Source organism: Mastomys coucha, unplaced genomic scaffold, assembly GCF_008632895.1.
Source record: "Mastomys coucha isolate ucsf_1 unplaced genomic scaffold, UCSF_Mcou_1 pScaffold21, whole genome shotgun sequence".
In the NCBI taxonomy this organism is placed as follows: Eukaryota; Metazoa; Chordata; class Mammalia; order Rodentia; family Muridae; genus Mastomys; species Mastomys coucha.
Genome location: NW_022196904.1, coordinates 134,212,267 through 134,226,839, shown reverse-complemented (window position 1 = coordinate 134,226,839; position 14,573 = coordinate 134,212,267). Strand labels below are relative to the sequence as shown.

The 14,573-nt window shown below is 54.2% G+C and overlaps 1 protein-coding gene across 2 annotated transcripts; it reads left to right on the top strand.

Annotated features, from left to right (window-relative positions):
* Positions 1-1,421: 1,421 nt before the first annotated feature.
* Positions 1,422-12,079, top strand: Ccnd1 (cyclin D1). Of its 2 annotated transcripts, none has more exons than XM_031389054.1 (5): positions 1,422-1,846; positions 3,242-3,457; positions 3,924-4,083; positions 7,527-7,675; positions 9,218-12,079. In XM_031389054.1, the coding sequence occupies exons 1-5, from the start codon at positions 1,649-1,651 to the stop codon at positions 9,380-9,382; spliced, it is 888 nt and encodes a 295-aa protein (XP_031244914.1). In that variant the 5' UTR covers positions 1,422-1,648; the 3' UTR covers positions 9,383-12,079. The 2 variants fall into 2 exon arrangements, with proteins under 2 accessions (XP_031244914.1, XP_031244912.1); XM_031389052.1 differs by having other exon boundaries at positions 9,152-12,079.
* Positions 12,080-14,573: the final 2,494 nt, after the last annotated feature.

Sequence of the window (14,573 nt, the reverse complement as noted above, 5' to 3'; positions counted from 1 at the left end):
GCCTGAGCAATCGTGGGCGCTCTGCCCGGGCCACCCACCACCTTCGGAGCTACAGTGGAATCACTGTCCTGAAGGATCCGGACTTTAGGGACCCCAATGTCGGGGGAGGGGAAGCGGGAGGAATGAGCTCGGAAGGTGAGGGGTTTGCGTCTTGCGTGCCGCCTAGACGCCTTGCTCTCCTTTACCAGTTTCTTCTGGGACACGAAAGTATGCCGGGGGAAATATGTGGATAGTTCGCCTAACTTGGAGTCGGGTATTGTGAAAACTTTTCCAAAATTAGGAAATTAAATAATGGACCAAGGTGGTGGAGCCGCTTTATTCTAAAAATATTTTGACTATAAATTATAAGCTTAGGGATCCATTCGGTTAGCCACGACCATCTATAGATTCTCTTTAAGTATCACCTTATCGGCTCCCAAATTTATCTTGATTCTCACCAGCTTCCCCCCGCCCCCCGCAACTCAAGACTGCCCCAGCTGCAATTGTAAAGGTGGACACCCTCCCCACCCCCCTCACGAAGCCAATCGGGAAGCTTCCGGTGGTCTGGTTCCTGGAAGGGCGACTAATACTTGCAGCGATTTACTTTTCTTAATTAAAAAATAAATCAGGAAAGAGCCTATCGTGTCTCAACCTTTTCTTCAAAGGTTTATTTTTCTTGGGCAAACGGCCTGCAGTGGAGGAGGGGGATACTGGGGACCCTGGCCAGGATAAACCGGTCACTGTAAGAAGGCAAATCTCAGATACCACCCGCTAGTGAGGAGGAATAGATGAAGGAAATTCTGGCCACCATCTTGAGTTGTTGGGATTGTCGGGGTTTTACTTTATTTTTGAGAGAGCGTATACTAGGCTGGGGACGCTATAAAGTTCAGAGATACCCCTCTGGCCCTTTGCAACCACCCCAGTGCGCCAGGATGGATCCTGCACGAGAGCTTAGGGCTCGTCTGGCATCTTCGCGTGTTATACAGTTCCTGAATTTTACACGTGTTTATGAAATTGAAAGAAGACGGGGACGCTGGGATTTCTAAGCAATGGGTCCGCCCGTGGGTGCCCTCGTGGCGTCCTCGGAAACGCACCCATTCTCCCGGCTTAAGAGTAGAGTGTGCTTGCACCCCCAGGCTCCCCCTCCATACATTCTTCCTTGGCTTGCGTGTGGCCTGGCCTCCCTCCTAGCTGTCCTCCTGTCCAGAGCCGCCGCCACCCCACCTCCACAGGTCTCGGAGGACCCTCTTAGGGAAAGAAGCCCCCCTCCCCCTTGCCCTTGCCCCGCTCTTTCCCAGTTTGGAGAGAAGCATTCCGAGCGATTTGCATATCTTACGAAGGCTGAGGGGGGAGGGGGCAGGCTTTGGGCTTGTTTCCCCCCCTCACTGCTCCGGAGCCCCCTCCCCCTGCGCCCGCCTCGTCCCTCCCCCCTCCCCCTTTTCTCTGCCCGGCTTTGATCTCTGCTTAACAACAGTAACGTCACACGGACTACAGGGGAGTTTTGTTGAAGTTGCAAAGTCCTGCAGCCTCCAGAGGGCTGTCGGCGCAGTAGCAGAGAGCTACAGACTCCGCGCGCTCCGGAGACCGGCAGTACAGCGCGAGGCACCGCGCGTCAGCAGCAGCCACCGGAGCCCAACCGAGACCACAGCCCTCCCCAGGCAGCCGTGCCATGGAACACCAGCTCCTGTGCTGCGAAGTGGAGACCATCCGCCGCGCGTACCCTGACACCAATCTCCTCAACGACCGGGTGCTGCGAGCCATGCTCAAGACGGAGGAGACCTGTGCGCCCTCCGTCTCTTACTTCAAGTGCGTGCAGAAGGAGATTGTGCCATCCATGCGGAAAATCGTGGCCACCTGGATGCTAGAGGTGAGAGACTACAGGCTGCTAGCTTGGGACCCCCTGGCAACTTGTTGCTATCACCGACATCTTCCCTTCTCTTCCCTTCCGTCACGGAGTTTTCCCGGTGTGTTGCTAGGACTCGGGATTCACAAAATAAATAGATACTTCGCGTCTTTTTGAACGAGGAAGGTTTGGGAGTTGGGGAGATGGAAATTCCTTTTCCTGGTGGGGGGTAGTCGGGGAGGGGTACCTTCGAGGGAGGATGATGTCAGCGACACCACAGAGGGTGCAGGCTGAGCTTCTGTGGCCCCCGCTTGTGCCCCATTCCTGCAGCGCCTCGGCGGGGGCCGCCCCTGCGCGTTTCGCCAGCTAAGGGGGGAGGGGGCATAAATTTGATTTTTAAATTAATATCCATGGACACGTATGCAAGGGCCGCTCGTGCCAATATTATGCGCCATCTTTGCTCCTTTATTGCAAAGCAAAAGTGTTTATTAATAATTGGGGGCAGGGCGGGGAGCGGCAGTAGGGGCGCTGGGACAGGCACGAGAGGCCTCGTGGCGGCCGGGAGTCACTAAATTGGACACTGCGAGGACTATTTGGAGTGGGGGACTCTTTGTTCAAACAGCAGACCCCAGGGTACCCCGCACATGCTGCCTGGGCCAGAGAAAACGCCAGGCAGCAAGGTCGCGTGGCCCCCTAGGCACTGAGATTGACCGTTGTCCATGCGGTTCTGCATTTGGGGGAACCTGTCTAGGTCAAACGGAGTGGGGACACAAAAGCACATTTTCAGGTGCTCAGCAGGAGACTCGGGGGCCCCAAAATATTTTAAAATAATTTTTAAAGTGAGGCATAATGCCCTTGCAGAGGCAAACAGCGCCCGCACGCAGCAAAAGGGGGGCCCCCGGAGTTTGAGTTGCTGGAGCTCACCCCCCAAGGTTCACTGAGCTCCTGATCCTCGGCTTGGACCAAGGGTCGCCCTAGGGTTATTTTCATGCCATTTTTAGGCACCTAGATATTTTTTAAATATTTTTAAATATTTTTTGAAAAGATGACGTATGGGAAATGCAGCGCGGCGGCCTGGGACGCCACCTTTGTGTCTAGCGTGCGCTCGCTCGAGCGGCGCCCAGCCCCCGGCACCCCGCCAGCCCCGCGGTGGGATTCTCTGGGTTGTAGCCTCCTAATTTCAACAGGGGACGGGGGTCTCCGTGGCCACCACGGCCTCGACCCGCCCCGCCGGCTTCCCAAGGACTTTCCCTTTCAGTTTCAGGGTGGGTGGGCACTGGGAACCCGCGGGGCAAGAGCGCATCCCGAGGAATTGGCCATCGGAATCTCTCCCTCTGTACAATCTAGGAAAAGGGTACGGGGGTCGTATTGAGCGACGCGCCCCTCCCCCGTTGACGGTCAGGGTCCGGGTCCCCGCAGGTCTGCGAGGAGCAGAAGTGCGAAGAGGAGGTCTTCCCGCTGGCCATGAACTACCTGGACCGTTTCCTGTCTCTGGAGCCCCTGAAGAAGAGCCGCCTGCAGCTGCTGGGGGCCACCTGCATGTTCGTGGCCTCTAAGATGAAGGAGACCATTCCCCTGACCGCCGAGAAGCTGTGCATCTACACTGACAATTCTATCCGCCCCGAGGAGCTGCTGGTAACCGCGTTACCCACCACCCGCAAACCCCTTATTAGCTGCTCGACCCCTGGGGTGGTGGGAGCTGCAAGTGGCGGGAGATCCAGCCATCCAGGGACAGATCTCCTTCCCCACGGAAGGCACCTACACTGCACCACACCAAAGTGGCAGTGAGCAGAATGCCAACCCCATTCTACCTCTGTGCCCGCCCCCTTTCCAGACTGGACTCCCCCACCAAGTCTGCGGTGAAACCACTCTGAAATGTGGGCCGTGTGCGCCCCCTAGCGACGCGCAGGCCGCAGCGCTGGCGGTGGGAGATCTTTTTGTCCGCAGCTTGTCTTAGTACTTCTAAGTACTTAGTACTCCCCTTAGTATTTCTACAGGCACATTTTGTTGTTTACCTATAGAGGGTCCTGGGTTGTCCCCACTCTCTAGACCTTCTCGAATCAGCCTGCCTTCTTTTGACGGTGTTCCTCATTCTCTGCAGCAAATGGAACTGCTTCTGGTGAACAAGCTCAAGTGGAACCTGGCCGCCATGACTCCCCACGATTTCATCGAACACTTCCTCTCCAAAATGCCAGAGGCGGATGAGAACAAGCAGATCATCCGCAAGCATGCACAGACCTTTGTGGCCCTCTGTGCCACAGGTAAGGCTCCACCCCCATTCTTCCCAGGGAGATCTGACTCCTTGCAGCTCCCGGGCTAATGCCTCTTTCCTAGCTATCTATTCAGAGTCCAGGGTGCCGATAGCTTGTTGGAAGTAGATAATACTGTGGCCCCTTCTTGTGGCTAGTGCCTTGGAGACCTAACAGAATGGCACAGCCTCCCTGTGCCAACCTTTCCACTGCCAGGAAGTGGTATGGCCATGGCATGCTTTCCAAAGAGGTGTTTGCCTCTGCTCCAAGGAGCCCTGGCTATAGAGCACCACCCCCCAGCTTCTCCCAGGCTGAGCCACCTGCTAGGGGTACCTACACAGATGGAGGAAATGGTCCGGCCTCAGCCCCACGTGCTACATACAGTACAGCCCCAGAACAGGGTGGCCAGTTCAGGAACTTAAGAGGCCCCACCAGGAGTGCTGTAGACCAGTTCTTTTTGGCTGAGTTGTGGGAGGGCTGACTGGAAGCAGAGAAGCAAGAACCTCCCTGTGACTTCTCCAAGGGACCCTCCCTGGTCCCAGATCCCCGGTAGGTAAGCTGACTTAAGTCAGGGTGGACAGCCATGCAGGAACACACACACACAGGCACCCTGCTACTTCTGGGTGGTCCCAGTTCTACATCTGACAGCTGTCCCTCACCTGTAATTGAGAACCCTGCCTAGAAGGCTTAGCAATGCTGAGGGGGTCTGGCGTTCTCCCACCTGTTGAAGACCCCTTTCCTTGGTGCCCCTGATCAGACCTCAGTTGCTATAGCTGTTTAGCCTGTGATGTCAGAGGGACCTGTTGAGTGCTCCCCCACCCCCACCCCACCCCACCCCCCCACACACACTGCTGTCTCGGTGACATCTTCCCATATCTGACAACCTCCATGGCTGGTGTTTTTGATAAGCTAGCTGCTGGTGTGGGGATTTGGGGATTCTAGCTTGCCAACTACCTGCTGAGGGTGCCAGCCCCTCCCCAGGGGTATACCAAACAAGGGGGTGGCAGATGGGAGTACCAAGGCCATCGGAAGCCTGGAAGGCTCTAAGGGGTGGGGGTGGCCCTGCTGGCAGGCAGGGAGGCAGCTGGCTGGGGTTCCTCTGAGGAGAGCAGAGCCTTTGGAAGCTCCAGGCAGCCTTTTATGGAGCTGAAAGTGGCTTCAGAGAGGCAGCAGAGTTTCCCAGAGATAACATGGGGATGGAATGGCACAGCCTCCCCCAGGATGGTTCTGGCAGCAACGTGCCCCTCCCAGGACCCCTAGATGCCAGCAGAGAAATCAATAAGCACTACATCTGGGTGCGGCTGGACGCCACTCTTCCAGCTCTCTGTATGGCCTTTGTCTGTGATGGAGTTCATTAAGAGCCCCTAAAAGATAGGTGGAGGTAAAGGACAGCTTGGCAAGCTGCAGTAGGCCAGTGTTCTGGGACCTGGAGGTTTTGTTTCTCTGTAGGAGCAATCAGCTCCTTTGTCACACGGGAACCCCTTTAGGCAGAGACCAATCTAACATCATGGTGAATGAAAGGATGCTGACATCAAAGTCAGGAGATCTGTCATCTGTGTGGCAGGGGTTCCCCCTATAGGAGATGGGAGGGCATAACTTCCCTTCCAGACACCCCCAGACCTGGATTCCTGACTGTGAGCAGTGTGCTAGCTAGGGTTAGATTTGTTCACACAGGTGGCCAGAGCGCCCCCTTGTGTGGATGAGTACAGACAGGGAAACTGAGCTTAAAGAAGTGTGTTGGTGCTAGACATGCCACTGAGCCAGGGGACACCTGTGCCAGCAGCAACCAGTGTGAGGATACAGATGTTAGGGGATCCCTACAGAACATAAAGGATCTTGCCACTGCCCGTGCGAAGGAGAAAGACAGGCTCTGGGAGGGGCCAGGGACTACCAGTCCATGTGCCAGCTGCTGCTTGGAGTCTTACTCTCTGTAAAGGGGGTGTTTGTGCTTTGAACTTGACTCCATAGCAAGGTCTTAGTTCGCTGGATTCACTAACATGAACTGTCCTTGGTGCCTCCTGGAGGTATTGCTCCCCTGCTGGGTCTCTTTAACAGCCAAGCTATATGTTCGATCAGGGTGGTCCCCAGAGGGCTGCCCCACTACAGCAACTCTCTCCCTTCCTGATTCCCGTTCAGCTCTTTCCAGCCTCCTTGATCCCAGGCTCTGGGTGACACAAGATGGTTGATGGGTGCTGACATCTGTTCATTCTTGTATCCTCCTCTGGCCTGGAAGCCCTGATTCGCAGGCCAAGTGACCAGCTGTCCCCGTCACTATTTCTTAGTTTGACGTGACGGGGAAGCAGTTTGCGGACCCATCTTTGGTGTGGTTATGTGGAGAGGCATTCTATCAGTGTGACACACAACTGCAGCATGCTGAGTTCAGTGGGCCTGAGAGGTGTGGAGATGGTGACCCCAGATGAAGTCCTAAAATGACACCCCACTGTGGCACTGTGGGAGAACAGGACTCCAACATTTAACAGTGGGGACAACTGCGATGCTGGCACTACTCCCCAGTTGGGACGTGTACATATGAGAGTCCTCAAGATTCCAGGGCCCCCCGAGAGGGACCCTGGCCTGGAGATCTGGGGTGGCTCTTCCCAGCTCCCTCTGAGGCTACTCCTACCGGGTTTACCTGGACTGGGTCACATGTCCTCTTCCCCAGCCTGGGTCAGTGAGCTGGGAAGGTTCCGAGTCAGTCCTTTGGAGGGGAACTCCCTTCTGTGGAATCTAGCCTGGGCTTCGTGGACCCTGGTCCTATCATCTCTGCAGCTTTCTCCTGTCTCTGAGATGTGTCTCTCTAGTCCTTGGGGTACTGCCAGGCTGGCTCTGGAACAGACAAAAAAGAGATCTTCCCTGCCTCCCACCTCAGCCAATCCAATACTGGGGATGCAGTTGTGAAAGCACCACGCCTTCATAGGTTCCATCTTTTTTGTTTGTTTGTTTTGTTTTGTTTTTTTGTTTTTCGAGACAGGGTTTCTCTGTATAGCTCTGGCTGTCCTGGAACTCACTCTGTAGACCAGGCTGGCCTCGAACTCAGAAATCCACCTGCCTCTGCCTCCCAAGTGCTGGGATTAAAGACGTGCACCACCAACCACCACCCGGCTAGGTTCCATCCTCCTAAGGCGCCATAGCCGACCCCTCCTTGATGAAATGCTGGGGGTTGAACCCAGGTGCTCGTGCCAGAGAGCGTCAGCCACTCAGCTTTTTAAAGTTTGAGCTAAGGCCTTATTGACAAGTAGCGTCGAGGCTCTGGCCCAGACACCTTGATCCTCCGTTGTGCTGGGGTCTAGGGATGCAGCACTGTGCACATGTAGACTCAGGTGTCTCCAAGGCAGCTAGAGTTGATGCAGGCATCAGAAGGACTGGAGGACTGGCCCGGAGGCTGTGGGTGGGAGCTGAATCACAGGCCTGTTGCCGTCCCTGCTCACAGCCACCTCTGTCCCTTTCTGCCTTAGATGTGAAGTTCATTTCCAACCCACCCTCCATGGTAGCTGCGGGGAGCGTGGTGGCTGCGATGCAAGGCCTGAACCTGGGCAGCCCCAACAACTTCCTCTCCTGCTACCGCACAACGCACTTTCTTTCCAGAGTCATCAAGTGTGACCCGGTAAGTCTCATCAAAGGAGACTGGCAAGGGCCAGGGAACCTTGGGGGCAGTGCCAAGGCATTGTGTGACTGGGCTGGAGCTGAGGGGTGCCAAACCTGGGCCCAGAAACAGCCTCTTCCCAGGCTTAAGGTTTGGGAGGCTTCCAGAAGTCATGGGTCCCAAAGGCATAGAGGGCTGTGGTGTGGTGACAGTGCCCCTGTGATGTGTATAGGGGTAGTGGCATTTAAGCTTAGGCCTGGCCCAACGACCATAGGACCATATTTCCCTCAGTGTGTAGACTTTGGGGGTTGAATCCACAACGGACTCCAGTGTAGGCCTACACATTCTAGAACTTTCTTCGTGTGAGGGGTTTGTGTCAGGCAGACTGGGCCATGTGTAAGTGAATGTGCCTTTTTTTGCTGAGGAGTATGGCTGATCATGCTTGGAGCTCTGGCCATGAAGGTTTCCTCTAGGGCATTGCAAGCTGGCATAGACAGGACAGGCAAAAGTCCAGTTCTGGCTTGAACTTCAGTCGGGGGTTCAATGTAGGTCAGAGCCACTGGCATGTGGAAGGCTTCCAGGTGTGACAGCTGTTCTGCCCTGCCTGGCATCAGCCACAGGCACACCCCGCCCTCCATTCCTACGCCTCTCAATTGTAGAGCATGCAGCCCCCTTCCCCTAAGGGTCTGGGGCTTCTGAGAACTGAGAATAGGGTATGTGGGCAGATGGGAGCCCTCAGGCTTCAGAGAGGGAAGGGTGTCTGTGGGTTCATACCAGGCAACCTGGGCCTCACTTTCTCCATCTGTGAAATGGGACCATTGCCCTGCCACCCACTAACCATGGTGTTCATCGAACAAAGAGTTCTGAATGTGGGGGTCTTCCCAGGTGTTCCCCAGGAGTCTTACTGGCTTCAGGAATGTAGGGAGTGCCCTAGTGTCAGCCTGCCTAGGCAGGACTTCAGTTCATGAGTCTCATTCCTGAGGAAATCCTTTCCGGGGGCCCACCAGTGCCGGAGCTGGCTTCCCTCAGAGGCCACCCAGAGCAAAAAGCTAGGAGTGAGAGATAGATGCTCCTTGTGGAGAAGTACAAGGTACAGCCTGAGGGGGAGAACCGAGAGAGATAGAGGGGCCTCCCTCGGCCATGCACAACTGCCGTGGGTGCTCACGGAAAGCCTTCCTGGAACCACCTAAAGAGATTGCATCCAAAGGGTGGAGTTTCCAGGACCTCCCTGTCTTGAATTAGGGGAGGGTATGTCATGTAGGGTGGTGGGAAGCCTGGGGAGGAATTTCTGCTGGATGGACCTAGAGTGGACAAGCAAGTGAGTGTCCCACAGATGCTAACCAGCTGTCCAATAGCATTGAGGCAGAGGTGTCCAGACTGGGAACAGAAGGGGGCACTCTTGCTTTCTGGTCTCTGGTGGCTCTCATCCCTCACTGGATTTGGGGGCGGGTTGGGGAGTTTCCTCAAACCTTGCCCTTAGCAAAGCCTGCCTCGCAGGTCAAGGCCCTGGCCACCGGCCTCTGGCTAAACAAGGACCCCCTCCATCTCCGCCCGCCTCTCCAGGACTGCCTCCGTGCCTGTCAGGAACAGATCGAAGCCCTTCTGGAGTCAAGCCTGCGCCAGGCCCAGCAGAACATCGACCCCAAGGCCACCGAGGAAGAGGGGGAAGCAGAGGAAGAGGCTGGTCTGGCCTGCACACCTACCGACGTGCGAGATGTGGACATCTGAGGGCCACCGGGCAGGCGGGAGCCACCAAGTAGTGGCCCCCCGCGAAGAGGAAGGAGCCAGCCCGGGTGCTCCTGACGACGTCCCCCTTGGGGACATGTTGTTACCAGAAGGGGAAGTTTTGTTCTCTTTGTTGGTTGTTTTTCCTTAATCTTTCTCCTTTCTATCTGATTTAAGCAAAAGAGAAAAAAAAATACCTGAAAGCTGTCTTAAAGAGAGAGAGAGAGAGAGTTTGCATCCCCCTGAGTGTAGGGAGGCAGGGGGTGCTACAAAAATAGAATTCTGTACCCCAGTAATCAACTAGTTTTCTATTAATGTGCTTGTCTGTTCTAAGAATAGGATTAACACACAGGAAGTCTTAAGAAGGGGTTTTGATTCTTTTATGTGTTTAAAAAAAAAAGCTTAAGAAACGTTGCTTTAAAAAGGAAGGAAAAAAAATACAGCAAACCATTGTTAAAGTAGAAGAGTTTTTAGGTAGAGAAATGTACTCCGCTTTGCTGAAAAGGCACAGCTTCGGCCAGGCCCTCAGCCTCACTCCCCGGCTTGCTCTGCCCACAGCCCTGCTACCTGACCCCCGTGCTTTATCCCAGGGGCAGGCAGACCTCTTGGCCTTACTGGTGGTCAGTGCGACCTCTAGTGGTCTCCTGGCGTGTGGTACCCCCAAGGGCTCATCCTAACGTGCCCTCTTCCCCGCCAACAACCTGCAGGTTCACAGAGCACCAGCCACACAGCGGTAGGGATGAAATAGTGACATAATATATTCTATTTTTGTAACCTTCCTATCTTGTAGTTCTGTTTAGAGAGATGCTGGTTTTTGCCTGACGGCCCTGCAGCCCACACTCACATCAGGTTAAACTCACAGCTTTTCTTCTGTGTGTGGTTTGTTTTTGTTGTGTTTTCTTTCTTTCTCCGTGTTTCAAAACCATTCCATTTCAAAGCACTTTTGGTCAGCTAGCTGGAGGTAGTGTTGCTGGGGTGTGTATGTGTTGGGGGGAGGGGTTCTAGTGGAATGGTTGGGGGATAGCCACACACATGCATTCAGATGGCTGTACAAAGGAGTATAGGGCTGGTAGCATGAGGTGCTCGGGATGTTTTGTTGGGTCGAGAGGAGAGAACTCTGTTCTCGCACCACCGGGATCTGTCCTGCAAAGTTGAAGGGATCCTTTGGTGCCAGCTGGTGTTTGGAAGTAGGAACCGTGATGGCATGACCTGGACACGGAGATTCAGGACGACTCTTAAGTCTTTCACACAGGAGGCTTTTAAACACTAAAATGTCTAATTTATACGTAAGGCTACAGAAGAGTATTTATTGGAAAGGCTGCCCGTGACCAGTGTGACTCAAAGCAATGTGACCTCCCTTGATTCAAACACACACCTCGGCCCTGCTGGCAAAGGGTTAGGGCCATGTCTGAGAGATTGGTCTTTTATTGGGTGATTGGGGAGGGGGGTTCTCAAAAAAAAACCCGCAAAGATGGAGATTTGGTCTGCTTGACTTTCCCAACCCAATTGGCCCCATTGGAGAGCCAATCAAACTGAAGAAAATTAGGGGACTCCAAAAGAGTTAGGTTCTGGCACATTCTTGCCGCCTGCCCCCAAGTTAGCAACAGTAGGTAATTTGCACACCTCTGGCTCTGCCTTTCTATTTAGGACTTACTGGCAGGAGGTGGAGAGCGGAAGGCTGGAGAGAGGATGTGAGAGAAGAGGTGAGGGTAGGGACCACACGGGACAGGCCACAGCTCCTTTCACGGCGCTGCTACCGATGACTCCCAGGATTCCAGGCGTTCGGAACCAGATTCGCGTTGCTTTGTATCTTTCACGTTGTTTTCGCTGCTATTGAAGGGTCAGTTTTGTTTTGTTTTTTTTACAATGTCATAGACTGCCATGTTCAAGTTTTAATTTCCTCATAGATGAGTGTATTTACAGATGCCCTTTTTTTGTACTTTTTTTTTTTTATTGTGATCAATTTTGGCTTAATGTGATTACCGCTGTATTCCAAAAAACCAGGTTCCTGTTCACAATACCTCATGTATCACCTAGCCATGCACGGGCCTGGCGGGCGGGTGGGCGGTCTGCCTCCAGGGACCCTGGGACCCTGATGGGGATCATCCTGTCATGCTGGGCCCTTCATTTGATCCGGGACATAGCATCACAGCAGTCAGGGAGACTGTATTGTTCTGTTAGTTATCAATATTGTTACTTTTGCGGCCTGTTGTGCATGCCACCATGCTGCTGGGCCCGGAGGGATTTGTTCTGAGTCTCCGGTGCATCATTGAATCTGTTAGGTTCTAGTGTTCTGTCTTGTTTTGTGTTAATTACAGCATTGTGCTAATGTAGAGACTCTGCCTTTGCGAAGCCAGCTGCAGTGCTGTAGGCCCCCAAGTTCCCTAGCAAGCTGCCAAACCAAAACGGCGCCACCAGCTCATCTGAGGTGTCCCCACCAGGCAGGACCCTTGAGGGCTGCTGTGTCCATGGTGATGGGGTGAGGTTTTGGCCAAAAGGCCAAAGGCTGGTGGTGGGTCCACGGAGTCTGCCCTGTGACATGAAAGGCTTTGAGGGGCTCTGGCTGGTGGCCAGGTTGGCTTTGTGTATTTCTGGTTGACACACCATGGCGCTTTCCAGCACAGACATGTGACCAGCATGGTCCAGGAAAAAAAAAAAAAAAGACAAAAAAAATCTAGAAATAAAATTGGTAAAATCTCAGCTCACTCCTGTCTGTATTTTCTGGGCCCTAGGGGCAGGAATGGGGTGGAGGATGCCATCCTGATGCCACAGCCTGTGGGATCCAACCTGTCCTCTGCACCCAGGGTGTTAGGTGGCATCTCTGGCCCTGGCACCAACCCGGGACTCCCAAAGGGAAGGGTGTTTGCAGGTGGCAGCCAAGAGCAGAGTGGGAGCCTCTGGCGTCAGGGAGGCCAGCGGTGGCCACTGATCAGAAGCGGGCTCTGAGCCCGTCTCTGCCAGCTCACCCTCCCGCTTATTTGCAGATGGAAGATCAACAGAACCCGCGTTCACTGCCCCTCGTCTGGCGCAAATGGTGTTTGCTCTGGGTGATTCACCGTTTCCTAGGTGCTGCCAAGAGCCCAGAGAGAGATGCTTAGTGTTAGAGCCAAGACCCCAGGTGGCCTTTCACACAGTTCCTGGAGACCTGAGTGGCCTGGCTAGACTCCTGTGATAGCCTCTGGGTGGCAGGCAGTTGCTCATGATTAGTATTGTCTCCAAGCCCTGTGGGGACAGGTGGCTTGACCCAGGTCAGCTTTAGGTAGCATTTTCTACAAGGTGGCTTTTGGGTCTCAGGTTGGCTGTTTTGGTGCCAGGCAGGCCCTGCCCTTCTAGAAGGAGGAGGGTGTAGATGACACCTGGCCTGAATGGTGCTACCCAATGATGAAAACAGAAAGGGATGGAGGGAGGGAGGCCCACAGTGACCCAGCTAGGCAACCTACTCCATGAGAGTGTAAGAGAACACCAAAGCCAGAGGCAGCTTATGAAGGCACAGTCCTCATCTTGGGCCAAGACATCTGATGGTAGGGTCCAGAAAGGTATTTTGTCAGCCCAGCTCCATATAAGCATCAAAGCCTGTTATAGAGGTGGGGACCCAGGAACTGGTGGACCTTCTGCCCACAGCCACATGGCATCCAGAAGAATGGGCATGGGGCCTTCAGCATTCCAAGAAAAGGCCAAAGGGCACTGAGGTGAGAGAGTGCTTTCCCCTTGGTTCTTAGAAGCACTGGGGAGCAAGCTAATCATGTGCAGGTAGGCTGATGGGAAGGACGCAAGGCAATACACTGGGGTGAAGGAGAGTGATCCTAGGAATGTAGACAAATAGCAAGGGGCTGAGCATCCACTCAGATGAAGGCTGCTGCCAGCTGCTTTCTACCACTGCCTATCAAGGGTGCTCATAGAACGACACCCAAGTGGAATGGGCAAGCATTGCCATCCACTGCACAGGGCTCACACCATGGTGCCAACTCTTAATGGTGCAATTGGCTTGTCTCTTCATCCAGTGGTCTTCGATGGCCAACTATGGCCAATAGCCAAGCCTTTTTCCTTGGTTTCAGCAGTGAAACCCCGGATACCACTGGCCATTGCAGGTTCTAACCCTCAAGTTTAACTGATAACCCAGGAGGGTAGATCCCCTGCTGGGGTGTACCGACACTCCTGTCCTTAGGATGACGGTACAATAGCTTTGTGAGGGCCCTCAGAGATAATGATTCAGGGAGCCAGCACAACCAATTGTCTCCTCTCAGAAGCTCAATGGCTGGTTCTCTCTGTCCCTACCAGCTCCTTGGACCCCTGTCCTGTGTCCTGGCCAGATTTCCCTTTTGCAGGCAGCCACCATCCTGCTGAGCCATCCCTCCTCTCTCAGCTGAGCCAAGGTCTTGAACCTGCCTGGCCTCTCTGAGCCTCAGCTCCCTGAACCAGGAGGATTGCCTCTGGCTCCTCACTCTGGGTTGCCCCACTGCCCAGACCTGCTCCAGCCTTCTTTTCTGCTTGTCCTACAGGACCCACAGTAAATGTGGCCCCTGTGGAGCTTCAGCATGACATTGCACAGAGTGGCCTCTTCCCTCCTGACTTCACATCCTAGGACTAAATGTGAGGAAGCTAGCCCTGTTGCCCATGGGTCAGCTAAACTGCTGCACTTTGTCCCAGAAAGCAAGCCAACTTCGCCAATCCTACAGAGGATCTGGGCTGCTGGGACCCACAAGATGCTAGCATTGGAAACAGAGAACTCCAAGGGGGTGGGACACAAGGCAGAAGAGTAGGACTGTGTCCTCCCTGCAGCACCCTAGAGCCCTTGCCACAACATCCCAGGAAACAATCAATGCCTGTTGGGCTGGAGGACTGGACCTAGCCTATATTGGTGGCAAGGCTATGCAGGCCACATAAGGCCAGTACTGGGAGCTGACAATGCCAGGTGTGCTTGCCAGGCAAACCTGTACGTAAGCTGATAGAGCAGTCTGTGTGTGTCTGGGGTAGGGTGCACAGGCTGGTTAACATGAGGTGAGCATGCTGTATACAAGGGCCCCATATGGGCACAGCACAATAGCCCTAGTTCTGAGCTGAGCTGGCCTCTCTTGCCCAGGGATGTCATCCCAAGAATGTCTTTGATCAAACACTTGTGCAAGAGGGCAAAACAGCCGCTGGACCTCTAATCCGTTCCCAGTCCCCTGATCTGCAGGGCCCTACAGCCCAGCCC